Below are 26,058 nucleotides of genomic sequence, written 5' to 3'. Positions count from 1 at the left end.
TATTAGAACAATAATAATTTAAAAAAATAGCTGACAGTTTTTTTTTCTTCACGATAATCACTGCTATATCTGATATACTGATGAGGAACAGACACTCAGAAAAGTAAAGTAACTTTCCCAGGGTTGCTCAGTTAGGAAATGGCTTTCAACCTGTCTCCTAGCCATGGAATCATTCATTCATTTAAACACAATATTACAGGAGCATAAATGAAACTTCTCTGGTTGAAGTTATCCCCAGGGGTTTCTAGGACCCCTTTAGGGCAGCCCTTGGCTCTAGGAAGCACAGTCTGAAAGGCACTGTCTAGATGAGCTCTGAGGACAATTCCACAGAGCTTTCAGAAGAGCCTAAATCCTGCTTCCCCATCACCCAGTTGGTATGAAAGGGTGAAGTTTCAGAAAGTCACCTGTGCTGAGCTAGGCACCCTGAGGAGTGATCTTCTGTTTTTCTTGGCACTGTTCAAGAGACAGACTCACCCAAAGGTGATGGCAAAAGCCTTCTCCTCCTTTCCTTTCTTTCCTTCTCCCTCTCTTCTTCCTAGAAGGGCAGTATTTAAAGATTCCTCACCCTTGGTGAGCAGAGGAAGGAAGAAATCCATTCTGAGCTAATTTTTTCTCCAGGTTTATGGATTCTTCTGTTCCCTCCATTCTGCTATTGAGCTTTTTTTTTTCTTTACTGTATTTTTTAGTTCTAAAATTTCCATTTGTGTTTTCTTTACATCTCCCATTTCTCTACAGAGATATCCCCTATTTTTGGATAAGACTTTTTTCTCAATTTGTTTTAATCATATTTATAATTCTCACTGAAGCATGCTTATAATAGCTGCTTTAAAGTCTTTGTCAGACACTTCAGTCATCCCAATGTTGGCATCTGTCAATCATCTCTTTTTGTTTAAGTTGAGACTTGGCTGGCTGTTGGTATGAGTCACTTTCGATTGAACCGTGACCTTTTAGAGTGTTATGTTGTGAGACCCTGGAAACTATTTAAGCCTTCTGTTTCAGCTAGCATGGCAGCAGAAGTACAGAGGACTGCCTCTTTCCTGCCAGGTGGGGGTGGAAGTGTAGGTTCCCCATTTCTTGGTCTTGTTGATATCCAAGTAAGTAAGGGCTCCTCATCACTTCTGAGCAGGAGTGGGTGCTCTGGCCCCCTGCTAAGCTTCTGCTGGTAACACTCTGGCTGGGAGGGGTGGGAGTGCTTGTTATCACTCCCAACATAGCCTCTACTGATATCACAGGGAGAGGGTGCCTTCTTGCTGAGTGTGTGTGAAAGTCTTGACTCTCCACAAGGTCTGCTCTGGTGCTGTCCCAACAGGGAGGGGAAGAGACACCTTGTTATTGCTGGGTGGAGGGCTGGAGTCCGCGTCCCCACGTGGTCTTCACTGACCTTCACTGTAGGTGGAGTTTGTTACCCTGGCAGGGACGAAAGTCCCAGCTCCCTACTTCACCTTCTTGACCGGCAGAAGGGGTGCATCATCACAGCCTGATAAGGGTGGATGTCCAGGCTCCCCACTCAGCATTGGCTGGTGGTGGTAGGGCCAGTTTGTTATTTTCTGTGACATTAGCTGGGATAAAGTAGTTGTGTCTAGAGGCTTTCTGTTTTTCTAGGCTTCCCTTTTACTGGTCCTTTGGCTACAAAGAGCAGGCTTCTGTTGGAGCTGCTTTGTCTGTACCCTGTGGTGTTTCTGGGTTGCCAGCTTCTTCAGCTCCAAGGCTGGGATATACGAAGCAAGAAGAAAACCCAGGGAACTCACCACTTATCCTTCCTTGGGTCTAGAGGTGCCTAGCTGGTCTACCTTCTTTCTACCTTTTCACAGTGCTCTAGTTTTCTTATGTTTGTATATAAAAATATACAATATACATATATGTATATATTTGTTTTAAATATATAATGTCCAGGGGTTTTAGTTGTACCTAGCAGGAGCACTAGGGAAAAGTATATGTGCTCCATCCTCTCAGAGAAGAGTCACTTGACTTTACATGCATTACCTTCTCAAACACACAGAACAGTTACACAAAGAAGATATTATATCCATTTAGCAGATAAAGAAACTGAGATTTGTACATCTTTCAAACGGTAAGTGTAAAGAGGATGAAGCACACGGGGAAAAGTCAAATGAACATGGACAAGTCGGGGCAAAATAGCCTATTTCCTTCCCTTTTTTTGCCTGTAGGGTAACTATCCCTTGCCTCTTTAGACAGGAGCAGGGAAAGGAGTGTGGGCTAAAACAGCATCCTTTCCATCCCAGACTAGGGTTCTCTGGCTCCCACAGAGAATCTCCTGGCAGGCTTCTCTCCCATCCCCCACAGGACGCCATCCTGGCTGGGGAAGCCCTCGCCATCCGTGCCCTTCTCCCTCTCTCCCCACTTCCATTGTCCTTTGCACCGTGACCTCCCAGCTGCATCAGTGGCTTATTTTCTGAGCCCTTTATCTTTTCAGTCATAAACACTTACCTCCTCAGCAGCACTGAGGGACACAAAGGATTCCTCAGTGAAAGACTAAGGAGAGGCCTGGGTTAGCGGTTCCTTCATTGGGTACCCCAAATGATATCCCCAACAGACCCACCTTGAACATCTGTGGCCTGGAGAGAACACATGCAGGCCTCTGGCCCAGCTTCCTTCCTTCCAATCCTCAGCTTCACCCTACACACGAAGGACCTTGCCTATGTCACCGTTATCCTCTCCTGCCCCACCACAAACAGATCTCTCTGCAGCTCCATCTATCCTGAGATGGAAGGACCCAGGGAAGAGACCCAAGCAGCATCTTAGAGACCCACCTGCAGGAGGGCATTCTAGGGGTCTCCTGAAGTCCAGAGGGAAGCTGCAGGGGAGCATCCCCTTGGCCCTGTGAGCACTTAGCTTTGTAGGAAAACATGCAGCTGGGATGCAGTCCAAATGGGGCTCACGACCTTTCTATTCAAAGTGCAGTCTGCAGACCAGTGGCATCAGGGCGCCTTTAGAAATGCAGAATCTCTGGCCCAACCCAGAGCAACTGACCCAGAATCTATGTTACAACAAGATGCCCAGAAAATTCATGTGAACATTAGAGTTTAAGAAGCTTTGCTTTTAAGGCAGGGGCCCAGGCACCCCAACTACGAGGCAGTCCTGCCTTCTGGGTTGATGCAGACAGTAGTTCCACTTCTTAAGCTAGTATTTTACAAGCCAGTTTGGAGAATCTAGAGTTTACCCAGTCTAGGAGAAAGTTTTTCCAGTAGTTCTTTGGCCCCTTATTTCCTGAGGGGAGAATGGAAATTTCAATGGGTTCTAACTCTTACCCATGAACTTCCTAAGCACGTGTTCCCAGGCAAATGACTTCCTCTCCCAGAGCCCTGGGCTTCCTGTCTGTACAATAAAGATGTTGAACCAGGGGATCTCTAACTCTCCTTTCAGGGAAGTCAAACACTCTTGAATGAGAAGCAGAGTAAAACTGTGGGGAAAGCATGGATCTTAGAGGCAGTCTGGGCTGTTGCACAGTATAGCCCTTCCACATATTACTTGTGTGACCTTATGCAACTCAGTCTCTCTAATTTTCAGTTTTCTGTCTCTAAAAGTGGGTGAATACAATGGCTATATTAACAGGCATGTGCACAGAGGACCTTTAATAGGACTGTGGCCCACAGCACAGCTCTGTAAATACTAGTGTTTATTCTGGCACTAATATTTATGCCTTTTGTAGAGAACTGGTTGATTCTATTGATACAAGCAGAACAAAGACACAGAAACCTGAGGAAATGCTATGAGTTTCTGATTCTTCACCATCTTGCCTGAGACAGTCTCTTTTTTCATGGAAAGGTCTGAACTTTGTCAGTAATACCAGAGGCAGGAAGACCCAGCTCCGAACCAGTTGTCAGATCCATTTAATGAATCCTCTGCTCCTATTCAGGCTAAACACAGGGACCTCATTCCCCTAGTCTGTTATCTCCCTTTTCCACAGGGAGTTACCAGGGGACTTCAAGACAGACATCAAGAGAAGAGAGATGAAGTTTCCATTGGAGGAGAAGGAAGAAAAATGAATCACCATAACTTGATTTTCTCCCCCATATATCTACAAAAGGCAAAGTGTCTAAGCAGACTGGTGAAGGAAAGAAGAAAGTAATGAGAAGGCAGCACTAGGTGCTGGGAGACAGCACTGGTGCAGAGCTGGCTTTATTTATATATTTAAGAGGCTAGAAGAGGGGAAAAAAGAGAAATGTGACAGTAAAGCAGCATGGCTGTTGACTTTTAAACTTAGAGTTAGCTGGGGGAAATACCATTTTGGACATATTTTCATTCCATACAGGATTACAATATTAATTGGCTTAGCACACTTACAATCAGCAGATTTTTTTGCGGTGCACAGGTTAATGGAGTTGCTGGAGTGTCTCAGATAGGAAATGGTTGCCTCATAATTATGTGGTTCTTCAAATTCAGCACTGAGAAGTGTGGAGAAAAAAAGGTTACTTAAAGCAAAATATTTTTAAAACACATTTTCAAACTCTGGGTATTTTTTTCCTCATTAGAAAAGTAACACAAGTAAGTCTGGCCAACGTGGTGACCTATGGCCAATATGGACGGCACACCACCCCCACTTTAAATACAGAAGATTTCTGGATGAAATATAACAATGTAAAAAATTATATCAAGAACCCATCATTTACCTAGAAATCAGTAAGGTAAAAATCCCCAGGTGCCAGACAGAGAGGAAATTCGCAATTAAAGTGTCAGTGAGAATTCAGCCAAGGGACTCCATGGGAAATTGGGATCAAATAAAAAAAAGATCCCAGTGACTGGTGGCTGGGGATTATATTCAGTTCTAAGCCGCAGGCCTCAACTGAATGGGAAGCTGGAATAAGGTCCAGGGTCACAAAACGCCATCCCATCTGTAAAACTAATTGTAATAACCATGCATTCTCCCAAGGAGCAAACAGGAAAGCCTCCTATCTGAGGAGGGCAGTTGTAGCTCCAAGAGTCACCCAGGAGAAGGAAGAAACACTACAGCCCAGCACCAAGGGGACGGGGTTCTAAATGCATACTACCTGTGTGTTCCTGAGACACGAAGCCAACCTGCTGTTAGAAGCGAAATCCCCACCACCACTGGCTCCCCTGTAAAGGAAACCTGAAGTCATGGTTTCCCAAGGGAAGAATTCCCACTCAAAACAGGCTTATAATGGAAAACTGCTAATCACACAAGAAGATGAGCCACTATAGGTAGTCAAAAGATCGAATAAAGAGCCTATTGTTCAGAGTGAAGTAAGACAGAAAGAGAAAAACAAATATCATATATTGACACATATATATGGAAACCAGAAAAATAGTATTGATGAAAATATTTGCAAGGAAGGAATGGAGATGCAGACATAAAGATCAGATTTGTGGACACAGCAGCAGAAGGATACAGTAGAACGGACTGAGAAAGTAGCACTGACATATATACACTACCACGTGTAAAACAGGAAGCTAGTGAGAAAGTGAAAGTGAAAGTCACTCACTCATGCCCGACTCTTTGCAACTCCACGAACTATACAGTCCATGGAATTCTCCAGGCCAGAAGACCAGAGTGGGTGGCTTTTCCCTTCTCCAGGGGGTCTTCCCAACCCAGGGACCAAACCCAGATCCCTCACATTGCAGGCAGATTCTTTACCAGCTGAACCAAAACAGAAGCCCAAGTATACTGGAGTGGGTAGCCTATCCCTTCTCCAGCAGATCTTTTCCGATTAATTGGCCAAATTTCCCTAAAATTTGGCAAATTCCGACCCAGGAATCAAACCAGGGTCTCCTGCATTGCAGGTGGATTCTTTACCAACTGGGCTATCAGAGGCAATAGCTAGTGGAAAGCTGCTATATGATACAGGGAGCCCAGCCAGGCACTCTGTGGTGATGAAGAGGGGTGGAAAGGGAGAAGGGAGGAAAGTTCACAAGGGAGGGGATATATATATAAATAGTTATGGCTGATTCACACTGTTTTACAGCAAGAACCAACACAACACTGTAAAGTAATTACCTTACAATTAAAAAATAAAAGAAGAATAAAGTAGAATTAAAATACTAAATAATAATTATTGAAGATTGTGAAACAGGGCTATGGGAATTATTCTCAGGTACCATTCAGGAGCAGGATAGATATTTTGATTATCATTAGACTTAGTTAACTGAGGATGTCAAACTTTGTCACCACAAAAATAATAGAAATAGAATATTTAACTTCTTAAGTGGTACAAGTTCAGTTCAGTCACTCAGTCATGTCCGACTCTTTGCAACCTCATGGAATGCAGCATGCCAAGCCTCCCTTTCCATCGCCAACTCCCAGAGTTTACTCAAATTCATATCCACTGAGTCGGTGATACCATCCAACCATCTCATCCTCTGTTGTCCCCTTCTTCTCCTGCCTTTGATCTTTCCCAGCATCAGAGTCTTTTCAAATGAGTCAGCTCTTCACATCAGGTGGCCAAAGTACTGGAGTTTCAGCTTCAACATCAGTCCTTCCAATAAATATTCAGGACTGATTTCCTTTAGGATGGACTGGTTGGATACCCTTGCAGTCTAGAGGACCCTCAAGAGTCTTCTCCAACATCATAGTTCAGAAGCATCAATTTTTCAGTGCTCAGCTTTCTTTATAGTCCAACTCTCACATCCATACATGACTTCTGGAAAAACCATAGCCTTGACTAAACAGACCTTTGTTGGCAAAGTACTATCTCTGCTTTTTAATATGCTGTCTAGGTTGGTCATAACTTTCCTGCCAAAGAGTAAAAGTCTTTTAATTTCACGGCTGCAGTCAACCATCTTCAGTGATTTGGGAGCCCCAAAACAATAAAGTCTGTCACTGTTTCCATTGTTTCCCCATCTATTTGCCATGAAGTGATGGGACTGGATGCCATGATCTTAGTTTTCTGAATGTTGAACTTTAAGCCAACTTGTTCATTCTCCTCTTTCACTTTCATCAAGAGGCTCTTTAGTCCTTCTTCACTCTCTGCCATAAGGGTGGTGTCATCTGCATATCTGAGGTTACTGATATTTCTCCCAGCAATCTTGCTTGTGCTTCATCCAGCCTAGCGTTTCTCATGATGTACTCTGCATATAAGTTAAATAAGCAGGGTGACAATATACGGCCTTGACGTACTCCTTTTCCTATTTGGAACCAGTCTGTTGTTCCATGTCCAGTTCTAACTGTTGCTTCCTGACCTGCATACAGGTTTCTCAAGAGGCAGGTCAGGTGGTCTGGTATTCCCATCTATTGAAGAATTTCCCACAGTTTGCAGTAATCCACATAGTCAAAGGCTTTGACATAGTCAATAAAGCAGAAATGATGTTTTCTTGGAACTCTCTTGCTTTTTTGATGATCCAGTGGATGTTGGCAATTTTATCTGTGGTTCCTCTGCCTTTTCTAAAACCAGCTTGAACATCTGGAAGTTCACGGTTCACGTATTGCTGAAGCCTGGCTTAGAGAATTTTGAGCATTACTTTACTAGTGTGTGAGATGAGTGCAATTGTGCAGTAGTTTGAGCATTCTTTGGCATTGCCTTTCTTTGGGATTGGAATGAAAACTGAACTTTTCCAGTCCTGTGGCCACTGCTGAGTTTTCCAAATGTGCTGGCATATTGAGTGCAGCACTTTCACAGCATCATCTTTTAGGATTTGAAATAGCTCAACTGGAATTCCATCACCTCCACTAGCTTTGTTTGTAGTGATGCTTCCTAAGGCCCACTGGACTTCACATTCCAGGATGTCTGGCTCTAGGTCAGTGATCACACCATTGTGATTATCTGGGTCATGAAGATCTTTTTTGTACAGTTCTTCTGTGTATTCTTGCCATCTCTTCTTAATATCTTCTGCTTCTGTTGGGACCACACCATTTCTGTACTTTATTATGCCCATCTTTGCATGAAATGTTCCCTTGGTATCTCTACTTTTCTTGAAGAGATCTCTAGTCTTTCCCATTCTGTTGTTTTCCTCTATTTCTACGTGGTAGAAGGAAATACTAAATGAGAAAGCTTAAATATTAAGAAGGCAGGAAAGGAAAAATGAACATAAGGCATTTGCATGGTAAGTCTAAAATATAATAGGAAGAAGTCCAGACTGATCAAGAATCACAAAAAATGCACAAAGATTAGTTTACTGTAAGGAAAATGGAGAGTATCTGACTGGATGTTGCAAAAATCTTGCTAATGCTGCTAAAAACTGCCAGATAAACCAAAGCTCCCATATCAATGGAGAAAGTGTGTAAAGCAAACTTTCCAAAAGAAAGCTGAGGTAGGTGTATTAATATCAGACCGCACTTTAGCATGACTGATCAAGACAATGAGGGAAGGCACACGCATGTCCGTACACACACAAATTACAGATACAAAAGGGGACCAAACTAGAGTTTGTTTCAGACTTTCAGAAATCTAAGAAAAATATTAAGATCAGCTCTCTGCCAATAACTTTGAAATTTTAGGGAAATTTGGCAAATTAGTAGGGAAATATAAAATTACCACAGTGACTGAAGAACTAGAAAGACTAGTAGGCTAACAAACCATTAAAGGGCTCGAATCAATAGCACTCACACCCACCTTCACACTCAATGCATCTCTCTCCTTTTCATCTACTATGTTTTATGAGAAAATTTTAGCAAAGTTTCAGAGGACAGAAAAAGAGAAAAACTACTTTACTCATTTTCAGAGGATAGTGTAATTTTGATATGAAAATCACAAAAAGTTCAAACAATGAAATAAAAATAAACCCCAGTTTCATGTAAGAAAATTTAGTCAGTTTTAAACTAAGTACTAAATAAATGAATTAGTATTAAAATCAACTTAAGAATAACTAAAATTTATTCCAAGACTTCAAGGATGGCTCAACATCCGAAAATCTATCACTGCAATGAATCACATTGAAACAATGAGAGAGAAAAACTCGTTTAACTATTTTAATAGATATTAAAAATTTTCCATGTAGATAAACTCTCTCAACTAGGTTAAATGCCAACAAATACCACACTTAATAATGAAGTCTAATAAACTTTAGTTGATATCTAAACTCTATTGGGAATGCCTGAAATAGGAAAAAGTCAAATCCATAGAAAATTGAACAAAAGGATATGACAGACATCACAGAAGAAAAAAAATGATCATTTACAAAAGTAAATTTGAAGTCTTATGGTCAACAGGAAGATCGAGTCAAGACAATGAGAATTTCATTTACAACCATCAGTTTAGCAAGAATCCCCCAACTGGAAAAGCGCACCACATTTGGCAAGAACACAAGAAACTCTTTATACTGGTTTGAGAGGACAGCCATTTTGAGAGATAAGTTTTCAATACCTATTATAGTAAAACTGAAGTTTCTTATTTATTATTATTTAGCAATTTCTACTTTAAGTAAATAACCTAGAGAAACTTGCTTATATTCACTTGGAAATACATAAGGATGATCATTGCAATATCATTGGGAAATGTGAAGATAAGAAACAATTTCAATGTCCCTCAGTCAGAAAATACACAAATTATGATACATTCAGAGGTTAAAGCGTCTGCCTGCAGTGCAGGAGACCCAGGTTTGATCCCTGGGTGGGGAAGATACCCTGGAGAAGGAAATGGCAACCCACTCCAGTATTCTTGCCTGGAGAATCCCATGGAGGGAGGAGCCTGGTAGGCTACAGTCCATGGGGTCGCAAAGAGTCGGACACGAGTGATTCACTTTCACATGAAATATATATAGTATGCAATTATAATGAATAAACTAGCTGTACATGCATCAGCATAGATAGAATATGAAAACAGCTTTGAAAAAATTCAAGTTTCAGAAGGATAAACGATGCTGTTCATACAAAAATGTAAAATTCTGTATCTTTAACAGATATCTGAGTTTGTAGCTGAAGAATAAGAAATACAAATGGATACACTCTAATATTCATAGTTGGAGTTGCACTGGAAAGAAAGAAACAAGACTAGGGAGTGAAAGGAAGAAGGTTTCCTACAATTGTATCTACAGCAAAAGGAAAATCACTTCTTTACCCGAACTGTGGATAGGACAGAGACAGACAAATCATCCATAATCCTTCCACCATCACACAAGTGAGCTCTTTTCATTTTGGTATTCTTCCAGATTTCTGCCCTATTTCTATAGTAATAGACAATGGAAAGGCCGGACTTCCTCCTTTGTTTCTCTAATTTTTTTTTTATATTATAAGCATATTCCACTCGATTCCCTATCTACATTTGACCACTTTGGTTATTTCAGGTTTTTCTTTCATAATCTCTGTAATATGTTAAGATATGTATGAACAGTTCATTTTGCTGAAGAGGAAAAATTATGAACTCTAATGCATCAGTAATTTCTCCCCTCACTATTTTGTTCCCTTCCCCCTGCATAAAATAATCGAGAAAAATGTTCTTAAATTATAGACTATGCCATGCATCTTATGCTCCAGTGACCTAACAATCTCCATGGGTCTATGGTAAATTAACTTTATTAATTAGAAACAATTTGTGGAAATGTTGAAAGAAATGTCTAATCAATTTCTTGGACTACTTTTGTCAGAAATGAATAAATATCTGACTTCAGATAATCAGAAAGAATTTCAACAGAGCATAAAAAAAGTCATCTTTCAGATCAGTTGTCTTTAGAGAGAGGCAGTCCTAGGATTTATGTTAAAAGGGAAAAAAGACACTGTACATGTATTTAAACTTCCCTTTCTGCCATCTGAGAATGTCTTTTATCTTTTTCCTGGTCCATTAAAACAAGATCTGAGATACACCTTGATTTAATATGACATGGGTCAGTATAATGACCCTAGATTTCTGAGAAGAAATAATTCTACAATTTAAATATATCTATGCTTCAATTTCTTTGTTTCCACATTCATTAAAATATTTGTGTACAGTCTATATCTAGGACTTTAGACGTCATTGGGAGGCAACACAGAATTACTGATAGACTCGGAGCTGGGGGTCAGACAGATTTGAATTTGAATCCTCTCTGTTCCATTTTCTAGTTTTAAAAGTATTGAACAAATACCTTAAATCTTCAGTTTCCTACTCCACAAAACAGTAATAATAAAATCTACTTGAAAGGTATACTATAGATATTGAATGAAATATCTGCCCTCTGAATACAGGCATTCCACCAAAATTGTGCTACAAATTTATTATATTATTAAAATTACAGTATTTTAAAAAAGAAGTGTTGAGGTTTGCATTTTGGAAAGTTCCTTTTGTTACTTGCATATAGCATCAGGTTTTTATCTTTTCTGCCTTTCTTGTAGAAAACCTCTAGTAATTTAAACATTACATAATAAAACATGAATGCTTCTTAATGATACCTTCAACATTATGTTCCTGGAGAAATAAGAACCCTGTAAATGCAGTGGAAATGTTAAAGATGACTTGTAAAAGCAAATCTTTTCTAACTGTATTTGGACCCTTAGAAACCTATCTTCTAAACAGATTTTTGGACTCTCTGGATGAAACACAGACTTGTGACTTCCTCTCATGGTTGTTTCCACTTGCCATGTCCACCCCTGGGCCACCATCCTCCTTTGAAGAAAGTAATTAATCAACCTCTATATCAGACTGTACCTGCTAGAGAAGCAGCTCACATAGCATATTCAAACACCTATTCCCTTCGTCAAACAGTGAAGTTTTCCACGACAGGATCAGCGGCTAATTGTTGAGGGTGCTACATGCTGGACACTGTACCTAGATTCATCCCATCCACCTCTCACTGGTCGTGTGATCTCACTGGTTGGGTCACCAGCAGTTCAATGGTGGAATAACTGAGTTAACATATGGGAAATGCCTGATAGGTACATTTCCATGCTCATCTTCTCCTATGCCACACTGCGTGAGGATGAGTCAAAAAGTTTGGCTGCAAGACAGTTCTGAAAAATCTAAAGAACCTGAATTAAAATAGAAAAGACTGAGACTTACACAACAAAACCAGCATGCCCTACGTTTCATCTGTTTTATTAGGGGTGTGGACCTAAGTTGAAAATCCAACTTATTCCAATTTTTTCGATGGTCCACCAGTTCTAGAAATAGGAAGAAGAGTTGTAGCTTAGCCAGCAGCTGCTCCCTGTGACATTCTACAGGTTCCTGGTGACAAGAAAGGATGAGACCATCTGATCTCTCAATTACCCAATGTCCCAAAGTGGAAAAGTTTCTATCTCCAATAAATACTTCTTGTAAGACTAACCTCCCCATAGGCTTTTACCCTAAGAAATTCCTGAATGAAAGAATTAATTCTTGAATCAAATGACTGGTAATTAGACTACAAACAATGGCATCCATTCTATCTAAACTGGATCTCAAAATGCATTTGTGCGAGGTTTACAAAATTGCATGGAAATTTTTTATTTAAATTTTTCCTCATAAGCTATTCCAACCTCTGTCTTCTAAATATTAGATAATGGTTAAAGATGAAGTAGTTGACCAGAATGGCTATAAGGAGAGACACACTTCTGGAAATAGAGGCTTTTAGGGTGGAATCTCCACACCTCTAGCCAGCTTTACCTGGCTGTGACCCTGCATACACAGTTGGATCCAAGTCTCTTCTTCCTTTAATCCTGTTTCTGATGAGGACGAGATGATTGCCATTATGCTGTGTTTAGCACAGTGCTTGGCACAAAGAGTTCACTACTTCCATTTACAGTAATATTTACTACCATCTCCCCCTCTGCTCACATCAACCACTTGGACTTTAGCTTCTACTGCCTCTACCACCAATTCTTCCACTTTTACCACTTTTACAGAACACACACACACACCTCTACATATACACACCTCTTTGTACTTGATTTTACTATCATTTTACATATGAGTTTATGTAGCCTCTATATGTTTATGTACATATACATGTATACACATGTGTGTATGCATGCCCAATTCCTACTCCTGCATGTTTCATAACTTCACAGATTCTACTATGACTCTACAGTAGCATCAACAACAATGTCATTCAGCCCTGAACACCAGGTTTTGTTTCTAATTCACGAATGGGTAAGTCAACTCTCTCTACATAAGGGCCACAAAAGTACACTGACTAAAGGGATGGTTAATTTTGTGTGTCAACTTGACTGGTCACAGGGTGTCCTGATAAATATTATTTCTAGAACTGTTTAGAGGGTGTTTCTAGATGAAGTTAGCATTTGAGTCAGTGGGTTCAGTAGAGTAGACTGCCCTCCCTAATACAAGTAGGCATCATGAAATCCATTGAGGGTCTGAACAGAACCAAAGGAGGAAGAAAGAGGAATTCACTCAATTTGTCCTGGCTCATCTGTTGATCTGGGTCATGTCAACTCATCTTCTCCTGCCCTTGGACAGGGATTTATCCCATTGGCTACCCTGTTCTCAGGCTGTTGGACTTGGAATTATACCACCGGCTTTTCTGCTTATAGATGGCAGATTATGAGACTTCTTGGCCTCTATAACTGTGTGAGCCAATTCCTCATACTTAATAAATAATGAAATATTATATATGTAATATATGTAATCTAATATGTAATGCATAAATACATAAAATACATGCCCTACTGGTTCTGTTCCTCTGGAGAACCCTGACTAATACAATGACCAGGTAAATGTTACTAGAGTAATCTCAGTTTCAGGAGTAATATTATTAACTTTGAAACTACTTTGTCAAACCACTGATCTCATTCATAAGGAGGGCATGTCAACAATAATAATAGCTAATAACTTTTATTCCCTTACTTTGTGCTAGGCACTGTTCCAAGTATATTTCTCAATTTATTTGATTCTCAATTGACCCTATGAAGATACTATCACTTTTTCCATATTCAAATGAGAAAACTGAGGCACAATCCAGGTCACAGAGTCATAAGCAGCAGAGCAGAGATTAGAAGCTAGATATTTGAGTACAGAATCGTGGGTCCCAATCACTCTGTTGTAGAATTTCTCAGAAAAATAGAAGTGCCAGCTGAGGTCAAACAGAGCATGAACAGCTCCCACAGCAATGGAAGTCATTACAGGAGGAGGTCATTGGCACACACCGCAGAGAGGACCCAAGAGGACCAAACAAACTATGAAGCAAAGCCATGATGAGAGGCCATCGTGTGTGCTGAAGACGGGGAGGTACAGAAGCTATGAGATTTCTCACTCATTAACTCACATGGCCTCATTCCCTCAAACTCTATTCATGCTAATGCTATATGCGTTCTCTCCTTGAATCCTCTCAGTAGCACATGTGGAAACTGAGGCTTGGACAGCTTCAGTAACTCACTCAAGACAGCACCACTGTGGGTCAGGAAAACAGGCCTTCTAATTCCTGGTCCATTGCTCTTTTCCTTGGAACTACAGGAACAAGGAAAAATGAGAAATGAAAATGATGAAGCCCAGAGTGATGGTGAAGGTCACGGAGCTTAAAAGTGGGTTTTAGATGATGTTTTTCAAAATTTCGTTAGGCTGATCCAATGGTTTCACAGATCAATTCTTCTATATAGCAGTCATTATATGGGGAACATGTGACAAGGCAGTTACTATATTTCTCTGTGCCTGATATTATCACTTATAAGAATAGTATTACTTAACCTTAATAGTATTACTTAACAGAATCAATGAAATCACTGATGAACTTAGGAATGACTCTTTAAACGCACCCTGACTTCTACTAATGCAACCACTAAGCAATTTTTCTAATAATCTAGTGGCCACTTTCAACGCATGAATAAAAGATGACCCTAAGCCCTCATTTTTATTATTAAGGTCAAGCTTTAAAATACCTGAATTTCAAATTTCAGTGTGTCTGCTTTGAGGTGGGACATCATATCTGAGAGCATTTGTTTTAAGAAGTGAAAGGCAGGGTCATCTGAGCTACTGGCAGGCTTTCCTAGGAAACAGACCTCCTGAAGCCAGGCGCTGCCTGCAGCCCTAGACCTTGTTACAAACAAACCCTGCACTCCAAACACACGACAAATTGCTGCCACTTATCAAGTGTTTACAGCATTGCTGGGCACTTTGTGGAATTATAGATACATATCTTGCTCTTCAGAGCGACCCAAAAAAGGGAGGATTTATTGATTTCTCCATTTTCCCATGTGAGGAAATCGGAGGCCCAGAGATATTAAATAACTCTTCTAAGATCACACAGCTAGTGTGGAGCTCAAAATATAAACCTAAGGCTATCTGACCACAAAGTCTATGCTCTTAACTCCTTATAACACATTCCTTCGATCTTCCTATTTTCAAGTATTGCTGTGTTCAATTTAAACAAATCTCAAAATTATGTAGTTGGTAAGAAAGAAGTATTTGATTCTCCCCCTGCTTTCAAATAATTTATAATTTGGACAGGGAGCTGAACTACACCCAAGAATCTAGAAAATAACAAAAACAGACTGTATATAATTGAGTCTCAAGCTAAGAACCATCTAAGTCCATTATATTACTCAGCCAGTACTGGCTGAACTATTATTACCTGCTACACAGACTGCCACTATGCATTCTAATTATGTCGAGCTACTGTGGATCCTCCACACATCAGGGTGTTTCTTGCTCCTGTGCTTTTGCACGTGTGGTTCCTCTGCTTGTAACAACCTTACTTCCAATGTCCTTTCCACAAACTTTCACTTATTCTTTATTTTTTTCAGCTTGGTCATTTTCCTTTATTATGATGACTAACAAGTGAACAGGCCTTTTTTTACATTACTTTTTTTGTTGGAGTAAAGCTGCTTTACAATGTTGTGTTAGTTTCTACTGTACAGCAAAGTGAATCAGCTGTACATATACACGTATCCTCTCTTTTTTGAATTTCTTTCCCATTTAGGTTACCACAGGGTACTCAGTAGAGTTCTCTGTGCTATACAGTAGCTCTTACTTACTCTTTAAGACACTAATTAAGTATCATTTTTCTCTGGTCCTTCAACAGTTTTTATTCTCCACACAGCAGCCAGGACGATCTTTTAAAAAGATAGCTCAGATCTTGTCACAATCTTGCTTATGCTATTTAATTTAAAAACAACAAATGTTAATTCGTGTTGTTAAAAATATTGTTAAATGAATTAACAACAATGTTAATTCATGTTGATGTATGGCAAAAATCATCACAATATCATAAAGTAACTATCTTCTAATTAAACAAAAAGTAACAACAAAACCATCGAATGCCTCACCTGTATGATCTCAGCCCTAGCAACCTCTCCAAACTCCCTATGACCCTCTTTCTCCCTCGTTACACTCTAACCACACTGGTCTCCTCTCTGTTTTACAAGGATGCTACGCACTCTCCTAAATCAAGGACTTTGCAAATGCTGTTCCTGCTTCCTGGAATGTTTCTGTATGGCCAGCTGCCTCTCAACCACTAGGACTCACCTTAGAAGTGTGGCCATGTCAAATTATTTAGCCTGTGACTCAAGTTTTCTCACTTATAAGATCTATAATAGTTGTATCTACTTCTTAAAGATTGTCACAAATGAAATCATTCACATACTTAGAACGGACACTATGTCATCATTGACTGCTATTTCTAATACTGTCATCGTTTCATTGTTGTCATAGTGGCTCCCTAGGCTATCTGCCTATTTCTACCTGCTTCTTCACCATATGTTATTTATACAGCATCCAGATTGATCTTCCCCAAATAAACGTCAGCTCACTACCTGGCTTCCCCATGCATTTAGAGCAAAATCCAAACTCAGCCCATGGCTTCTAAGAATCACCACTGGCACTGCCCTAGCACACTGTGTTTTAGCTCTAGCCCTTGCCTTTTTCGTTCTTGAAACTCACTGAGAGTGGTTCTCCCTTGAGACTGCATCCCGGCTGTCCCTCTCTTGGAACATCTTCTAGACCCTCCATGACGGGGTCCTCGTTATTGAGGTCTCAGCCCAAATGTCACCACTTCAGGAAGGCTTTTCCTGATCGCCCTCTACCTCCTTGGTTTCATTTCCAATCCCATTTTATTATCCTAATATGCTTTAACTTTTTTCTTTATAAAAGTAGACTCATAGATACAGAAAGCAAACTAGTGGTTACCAGTTGTAGGGGGAGGGTCAATATATGGGTGGGGAAAAAGGAGGGATAAACTCTTGGATGTAAGGTAGGTTACAATGATATATTACACAACAGAGGGAATACAGCCAATATTTGTAATAACTGTAAGTGGAGCATAACATTTACCACTGTTCAAGTAAGAACTACAGCCATATCTTATTTGACCACCGTGTCATTTCTCTGTTATCATTATTTTACTTGACTGCCTTAGGAAAGGCATTCACTCCCTGGGATCTGTTCTTCCTAGTCATAACATAGGTCCTAGACGTGATCACATAATCTGCTCAGCCCTGGAAGACACTTATATTCCCCACTCTGTGTGGGGTAGAAATACCAAAAACACAAACACAAAAGTATGTTCCAAAGTACCAGGTTGAAGGAGGCCATCCAGACATTGAAAACAGGTTTATATTATCTTTTAAAGACTATTGTCAAAATGAAAATCAAAATTAAATGTTTGGGAGAGAATATGGTGGACTCCCAAGATCCACCCACAGACCCTCACATGAGAGAAACATTGTACTGTCTGAATCTATTCTCCTGAAATAAAAAGCTTCTCTCTCTGTCAGTGTCTGAATCAGAGATTTCCTGACTCAGGACTCCACTCTGACTCTTAGTGGAAAAAACCCATAGTTATAGCTAATGAATAATATATTAGCCAACAGTCAACTCTGCTAAGTACTGACATAGACCCAGGGCTGATTGCTGCCCTGGGACTAACCTGCTTTGCTCACACACACAAATAGAAGCTGCTTATTCAAATGGCATGCCAACTAGCTTGGTTTGCGTGAAAGAGTGATGACAAAGGATAAACTCCAAAGCGTCATTTCATTAATGTGATATTAATATTCTAGAGAGAAGAAGAGAGAGAGAGGCCAAGGGCTGAAGAAACTAAGACTCATTGATCATCTTCTGTGTACTCCCAAGCTTTATATAATCTATATCATTTAGTCTTTGTGACAATCAATAAAGTAAATATTACTATGTTCACTTTAGAGATGTGCATATCAAAGCTCTGAGCTGTTCAGTGACTTGTATTAGAGGCAGGGTTGAACCCATGCTAATTTGACTCTGGGCCTGTACTGCTCCATTACACAATGCTGCTTATATGTAATACACAGTATAAAGGGGCTTAGAAGTAAAAATGGCTGTTGTAAATGCACTGAGTTCCTAAAAAGAGGATTACAAAATATATCCGCAGAGATACAGCAAAAACATAGACCCCTGTTATGTGAATAATGGTTAAAAACAATAAGAGTTTGAGATTAGGGAAGAATGTAGTCCTTAGATACTTTTTTAAAATATCATGTAAAGAAAAAATAAAGGGACTTCCCTGCTGATTCAGTGGTTAAGAATAACTATAGTTATAGTTATAGCATTTACTTGTTCAAAGTACTTTCTTGGCATTACAAGATAAAATTCAAAACCCTTAGCATGGCACTTAATGTATTTCAGAATTCAATGTCATATCTTACTTTTCCACATCAGCATCCTTCTTCTGTCTGTTTATATCCTCTTCTCTACCACCTTGCTTTCAATCATGTTCTAGCTCTATAGTGAACATCCACTGGTCTGTCCAACCACCCATCCTTCCATCTACCTACTATAAGTCAAGAATGTCATTATTTCTGGGAATAATATTCTACCCTCACCTACCTTAGAAAGTTAAAGTGCTAGCAGCTAAATCGTGTCTGACTTTTTGCCACCCATGGACTATAACCCGCCAGGCTCCTATGTCCATGGAATTCTTCAGGCAAGAACACTGGAGTGGGTGGGTAGCCATTCCCTTTTCCAGGGGATCTTCCTGACCCAGGAGTCGAACCCAGGTCTCCTGCATTGCAGGCAGGTTCTTTACTGCCTGAGCTACAGAGTCTCACAAAAGGGAGCAAATAGGGAAACCTGTGTAATCCTGACCTATCATTACAGGATACATTTCAAGTTCTTTTTACTTCCACGAAGCCACACCTAAGTATTCTGGTCCCTCTTCATCTCTCATCTTTCACTGTCACAGCACTATGGCTCATATCATCACTGAGGTATAGCGAGTCTCATTTTAGATGAGATTAAGTTTTAAAGTCAAAGGAAACTGTTTAAAGTCAAACTGAAACTGTGCTTGTAAATCCCTTAGCAAGAACGTGTCACTCCAGAGACTGACTACAGTTTCCCAATACTTGCCTATCACAGCAAGTTTGCCCCACTACCCCGCATGTTGAAATGGATGATTAAAATGCCAGAGAAGAAGTCAGCTTAGTTCAGAGCCAAGCTGTGGAGAAAATGCATATCGAGCTGAACACTACTATCACAGTGCACTCATAATCACACTGAGATGCTCACAATATTCAAGGCAAGAGGGAATCAAGACCAACTTAGAGCACAGCAGAAGTGCATTGTCCCCTCAAACTGTGACACTGGGGCCCACATTCATAGAGTAAATGGTACAGATCATCTCCGAGCTGTCTAATTTTTTCTCTCTTTCACGCAAATGCACATAGAAGGCAGCTGACTTACCCTGTCATCACTGAACTGTTTCAAATAGGTAATTGAACGGGGTTCCCAAAGCACATGAATTTTATCTAGCTCCATGCAGTTTGTTCCTTGTTGAACCAGATCATCTCATCCAATCCTTGGTGTACAGAATCCTCCATTATTTGGTACCTATCTCCCTCTAACAACGCATTCCTTCCCATTTCTTATTATACTTTCTATACTCTAACTCAACTAGTTCAGTTTCCAAAAGAAAACAGGATACTCCACACTTTTTGGTTCTGGTTATGATGTCTTTTCCTGTGTTTTCTGACAGATGTTTATCCTTAATACTTAGTTCATATGTTGCATCTTCCCTGCTAGGTTGATTGAAATAATGCCTCTATTCTTCATCCCTTCCTGGATCCCTGCCCAATGCCATGTAACCTTTCAGTGTTTTACTCTAAGTCAGTATTTGCAAGATTGCCTGGATAGTCTGCAACATATGAGCCAGGCAGTTGAGTCTAGCCCAGATCAACTGAACCCATACTCACTGTGTTTACTATTGTTATATTGTTATTATGGAGTATTATTGTAGTAATAGCAAACTGATATGTTTTCTATAAAAAAAACTTCCCTGACCCTCCCAAGGAAAAGCGATCTCTCCACATTTTTGCAACCTCTGAAACTTGTACCTTTCTCTATTATAAAATGTAAAACATTCTACTATAATAAACATTTAATGAGTGAATAGGTAGTATGATCATTTTTAGGTTTAGTTTTCCTTCTAAGACTGACCTTCTTGAGAACAGGAGCATCTTTGGGAAGGAGTTAAGGTGATACACTCAAAACAGTTTGGGCATATCTATTAGTACAGCTATTATGGAATACGGTATGGTGGTTCCTCAAAAAATTAAAAATTGAAATGCCATATGATCCAGAAGTCCTACCCTCAGTATATACCCAAACGAAACAAAAACAGGATCTCCAACAGATAGCTGCACTCCTATGTAGACTGCAGTATCACTCACAATGGCCAAGATATGGAAACAACCAAAATGTCTATCAACAGAAGATGTGAGAGAGATATATATAATGTACATGTGTATATAGTAGATATATATGTGAGTAAATGTGATAGATAACAAATGTTAAAGATATGTGAATGTAATATATTATAAATGTGATATATGTGTGTGTATATATAAAGATAGATATATATGGAATATTATTCAGCCTTGAAAAATGCCATCTTGCCATTTGCAACATGGATGAACCTCAAGGACATTATGCTAAATAAGTCAGAGAAAAGACAAATACTATGTGATATCACTTATATGTGGAATCTTAAAAAAATAAAATACCTGAACTTGTAAAAGCAGAAGTAGAATGGTGGTTACCAGAGACTGAGGAGTGGGGAAACTGGAGATGTTAAGAGTACAAACTTGCAACATAAATTCTGGAAACTCAACGCACAATATAGGGATTCTAGTTAAAAAAAAAAAAAAATGCTGTATTATAAACTTAAACTTGCTGAGAGACTAGAATTTTAACTGTTTTCAAAAGAAATGATAATTATGTAAGGTGATAAAGGTGTGAGCTAGTGTTAGTTAATGCTACCACAGTAACAATATTGTGAAATATGTATACTGAACCAATATATTGTGCATTTTGAACTTACACAGTTGTACATATCCATTATATCTCAGCTTAAAAAAAAATAGTTTAGGAACACGTGGGTTAGAATCATGGCTCTGCAAGTGGCAAATTTTCTGAGCCGAAGTATCTCTAGCTATAAAATGAAAACAGAGCCAGAAACTTTGCAGCCTTCTTGAGAAGAGGACATGAGAACCTCAGTATAAAGTGGTCAGCTCAACACATGACACATCAGAGGCGCAATACATAGACTGACACTTCCACGGCAAAAGTATTACAATGAGCGCACCAGAGCCAGAAAGGCCTTTGTCCCATGCAAAGTGAAGTCGCTCAGTTGTGTCTGATTCTTTGCGACCCCATGGACTGTAGCCTACCAGGCTCCTCCATCCATGGAATTTTCCAGGCAAGAGTACTGGAGTGGGTTGCCATTGCCTTCTCCAGGGGATCTTACTAGCTGCCCACAGCACTCTGTAGTCTCTAATCCGATTTATTACTAGGAGGCTGATGTTTCAATTTACTGAGCCCAACTGTACCGTAAATAAAAGGACCCCAGAGACCCATCTTTGCAACTTAACATCAGCACAGTTGTTAAATGCAGTTTATTTAATCTCTCATTTAATCAAAAGTTGCAGTTGGTTGCGGTTTGTTATCTCTTCTTCCCCCAACTCTTCTGAGAAATACAGACACCTGACCTGGGCTTATTGCCTGCTTTAGGGCAGACTAAGCAGCCTCGTTGATGGGCTGCATTGCTGCACAATTAAGAAATGGGTACTCACCTCACTGGAGGCAGGCTGCCTTCTTTTGCAGCTTCTGCAAGAGCAAGATGCAGGGTGGAAAAAAAAAAAAAAAGACATGTTAGTGGCAGTCTGTTTAAGTGAACTGTTTGTACAATGACCTGACCCCCTCCCACCACCAGAGAAAATGCAGAGGTGCAGCTTACCCGCCCCACCCCAGCACCCAGGGACTGCCAGGGACTACATGTAGCATTCACACACACTTTATGGTGCTTATTTATTACTGCAGTCTCTTTATATTAGACTTTGACTTCCTTGGGCCCTGAAACTCCTATGGGATTTATCTCTTAATTTCTTGTTTCTTTAAAAATTTTTTTAATTAAACTTTCCACTTTGAGATAATTGTAGGTTTACATGCAGTAGTAAGAAATAATACAGAGGGACCCCATATACTCTTCACCCAGTTTCCTCAATGGTATGAGACCCGGGTTGATGTTCTTGTTTTCCCTTTGCCCTGTGGATGTCCACTAGCTCTAACAGCACTTGCTGTAACTAATGTCTTGTTTCTATCACAGAGTCCGGGAAAGAAGAGTGCAGCTGCTCAATGCATGCTTGAGGTAGTGGTAAGAGTGCCTTCGCTGAGCGCTTACTGTTGTGCTGGGCACTGTTCAGTCTTCCCAGGCCTCATCTCATTTCTCCTTACAATCATCCTACGAGAGGAGTGTTACTATCATCCCCATTTTACAGACAGGGACAATGAAGCTCAGTGGGTCCCACGACCAAACCTAAAGAGCCAGTGATGAGGGAGCTGGGGTTTAATAAAATTTAATAAAATGGGGAGCCCGTTTTATTCCCCAAAACTTAGTCCTCTGTTCTCTGACAACTTTTTTCTCTTTCAGAGAGATGGTTTGAGGCCTGAATTATTTAATGTTTATAAAAATCAAACTTCACCCTCTTTGATATAGAGATAGCCCTATTATCAAAGTACACTTAGAAGAGCTCTATTTCTCGTTACAGAATTTCCTTTTAGGATATGACTTAAGGTGACTTTTAGCAGTGGTTCTCAAAGCATGGCCCCCAGACCAGCAACATCAGTGTCTCCCAGAGAACTTGTTAAAAACGTAAATTCTCAAATGCTCCAAACCCAGACCGGACTTCCCCAATGGCTCAGTGGGTAAAGAAGCCACCTGGAATGCAGGAGACAAAGGAGACGCAGGTTTGATCCCTGGGTCAGGAAGATCCCCCGGAGGAGGAAATGGCAACCCACTCCAGTATTCTTGCCAGAGAAATCCCATGGACAGAGTCTGACACGCTACAGTCCAAAGAGTTGCCGAGTCGAACATGACTGAGCGACTAAGCACAAATCCAGACCAACTGACTCAGAACTCTGGGTTCGGACCCAGAAAGCTGTATTTTAACAAGTCCTCCAGTTGATTCTGATGCATGCTGATGTTTGAGAACCACTGAGTTAAAGAAATTTCACCCTGAGGTTGCCCAAAGCAGTCAAATGAGCAACCAGTAAGCTAAGAAGAAATGAATGAAGAATTAGCTCTTTCAGTGTACTGTCCACTGGTGCTCGTGGCCACAGTAAGAAAAACGCTAGCACCGCACTACACATCGCCCCAAAGTGTACATTCACCTCGTGTTTCCTTAGAGCAAACGTGAGCGAAGGCGTTGACCGTGTCAGTGGGGTCAGGCTATGGAGGTAGAAGGGGGTGAGAAGGCTCCCTTGCATAGCAGAGGAAAACACATGAGCACGGAAAGAAGGCTGCCAAGCAGGGACGCTGCAGGCTATGGAACGGAGGACAAGTGGGGGCAGGGTGGGGCCCTCCAGTCCATTCCCACAGTGGCCCTGGTGACTCCCATCACCATCCCAGGTCAAGTTCACACTGAGTTTCCTCTCTCCGCTCCCTCCCCCTCTCCTACTCCACTTGGTTGTGTTGACAACACAGGCTTTGTAGGAAAACAAAGACTCCCTGCCTCCCTCTTCAGCTACTTTTCTTTTTCTTCCTCTTGGACAGATTCCCAGTGATCAAACGCAAAGCTCTCAGGGGAAGCAGGCTGGCCCAAGAGCGATAAGGGGCCAATTCTCACAGATTTGTCATTTCACGGGCAAGCTGCCACAGCCTCTATATGAGAATACGCAGTGATGGATGTCCAGCCCCACAGAAAAGCAGTCTGGCACCGTCCCCTGGGAGCTGATGCAGCGGGGGGAGGTGACAGAGAGACAGGGGCACGGGAGCCATGACTCCCCTTGGCTGGCTGTGCACGGGCCTGTGTGTGTGTTTCCTTACCTTCCCCATCGGGCTTGGAAAGAGCAGCTGCCTGCCTCTGGAAGGCCTGGAGGGTCACGACTGGGGGCCTTGGCGGCTTTGGGGGAGGAGGACCCAGGGACTCGACGGAAGGCAGTGGCTTGGTATTGGGGAGTTGTGGATGCCTGACATCTGGCTGTTCCTCTGGGCACAAAGAGTCCAAAATATAGGTCATTATTTCCATCTCATGGTTGGCCTCAGTCTCACTCCCGTCCCACCTATTCTCCACCCAGTAGCCAGAGTGTCCTGATCAACATGTGAACCCAATCTGGCCACCATCCCAGCTGCCCAGAGGATGAAGCTCAGTCTCCTCAGCTGCCGTCCACTCACTCCATCCTCTGGTATTAAAACACCACACAGCATCAGTCTACACTTTTTTTTCTTACCACACTTTACCATCCTGCTTCCCCAACCTTCAGTCCCAACATCTTTTGCTCACACGCCTGGCTTCTCAGTTTTTCAGATTTCATAAATATTTTTTGCAGTTTCTTTTTTTTTCTTTTTATTTTTTATTCTATTTTTAATTCACTTTTTTATTTGAAGTATAGTTATTTTACAAAGTTGTGTTTGTACAGCATAGTGAGTCATATGTTTGTGTGTGCGTGTATATGTATATAAAGTTGTGTTCATTTCAGGTATACAGCAAAATGACTCCGTTTTTATATGTGTATAAGATCCTTTTCTGATTCTTTTCTAGGTTATTACAAGTCCAGATTTGATTTCAAAAGCCTTAAATAGCTCTCAAATATCCAAGATTTTGTTCATTCCACCTGATGCAAAGAGCTGACTCATTTGAAAAGACCCTGATGCTGGAAAAGATTAAGGGCAAGAGGAGAAGGGGACGACAGAGGATGAGATGGTTGATGGCATCACCGACTCAATAGACATGGGTTTGGGTGAACTCTGGGAGCTGATGATGAACAGGGAGGCCTAGTGTGCCGTGGTTCATGGGGTCGCGAAGAGTCGGACACGACTGAGCGACTGAACTGAACTGAACTGTTCATGCCATTCTTGTTCTGGTATGCTGTTCCCTTACTCCTCCCTTGGTGAACTTTGACTCATTTTTTAAGACCCTCCTCCAATGATACCTTTTTTGATTTCTACCAGAAAACCAGCTCATAATCAACCACTCTTTGTTCAGTATCACCTATCACATTGTTACCACCTCTCCATCAGTGCTGTGACATATGAGAAGGGCTGGTCTATCTTCCCACTGAATGTAGGTTCCTAGAGGGAAGCAACTAAGCCCTAGGGATCTCCTCTCAGTGCCAAGCACAGGACCAGCATCAGCAGAAATGCACAATGACAATGGACAATGACAATGACTATTCCCTGAAAGGATTCGCCAGGCACTCATGATGGGCAAATAATATGGGAGACATGAAGAGGAGTAACAACTGGTCTCTTGATGTCCAGGGCTCCAATATCTAGAACAGGTTTCAAGGCTGGCTTTGTAGTACCTGGGCACCTGTGGATTCTATATCCTGTAATTTTCCAGGACAGTCCCAATTTTATGTATTTTATTGTTCTGCCCTGATGAGCTAACCAACAGAAACTCCAACATTATATATAAATATTGCATAGGCTTTCTACACCAAAAACAGCACAAAATCTTATATTATTCAAGTACCTTGACTTTTGGTTGACATAACACAGTGGCTGACCACATGGTAAAACTAAAGAAACTTGGCTAGTGTTTTACAAAAACATCAGTGCAACCCCCTCAAGGCCCTGCTATCCTCTGCAGTCAAGGAGCAGGGGTCCTTCTAGCCCCACTAGCAGGGGTTACATAGTTAGGGCCAAAGTTCCTTTCTCCTAAGACTTGAAGTATAAGCTGCAAAGTCAGAGATTTTAGTCTTTATCAGATAATAGAGAAGACAGTAAAAGTGCATGATCACTTACTTACTAACTGAGCTCCTAATTTTTATCAGGCACTGTGCT

At 40.8% G+C, this 26,058-nt stretch overlaps 1 protein-coding gene across 4 annotated transcripts in view; it reads right to left on the bottom strand.

The window, feature by feature from the left end:
• The window catches only part of FYB2 (FYN binding protein 2), a 123,406-nt gene that overhangs the window by 45,019 nt on the left and 52,329 nt on the right, over positions 1 to 26,058 (bottom strand). For all 4 annotated transcript variants that reach the window (XM_027537125.1, XM_027537123.1, XM_027537124.1 and 1 more), the window contains exons 3-5: positions 24,100 to 24,261; positions 21,848 to 21,881; positions 4,306 to 4,406 (exon numbers count right to left, since the gene is read on the bottom strand). In XM_027537125.1, the coding sequence (XP_027392926.1) occupies positions 4,306 to 4,406; positions 21,848 to 21,881; positions 24,100 to 24,261 (297 nt within the window). The remainder of the gene's footprint in view (positions 1 to 4,305; positions 4,407 to 21,847; positions 21,882 to 24,099; positions 24,262 to 26,058) is intronic.

This window comes from Bos indicus x Bos taurus, chromosome 3, assembly GCF_003369695.1.
Source record: "Bos indicus x Bos taurus breed Angus x Brahman F1 hybrid chromosome 3, Bos_hybrid_MaternalHap_v2.0, whole genome shotgun sequence".
Lineage (NCBI taxonomy): Eukaryota > Metazoa > Chordata > Mammalia > Artiodactyla > Bovidae > Bos > Bos indicus x Bos taurus.
Note: the sequence above shows the minus strand (reverse complement) of the source record. Positions and strands in the feature narration are given on the sequence as shown.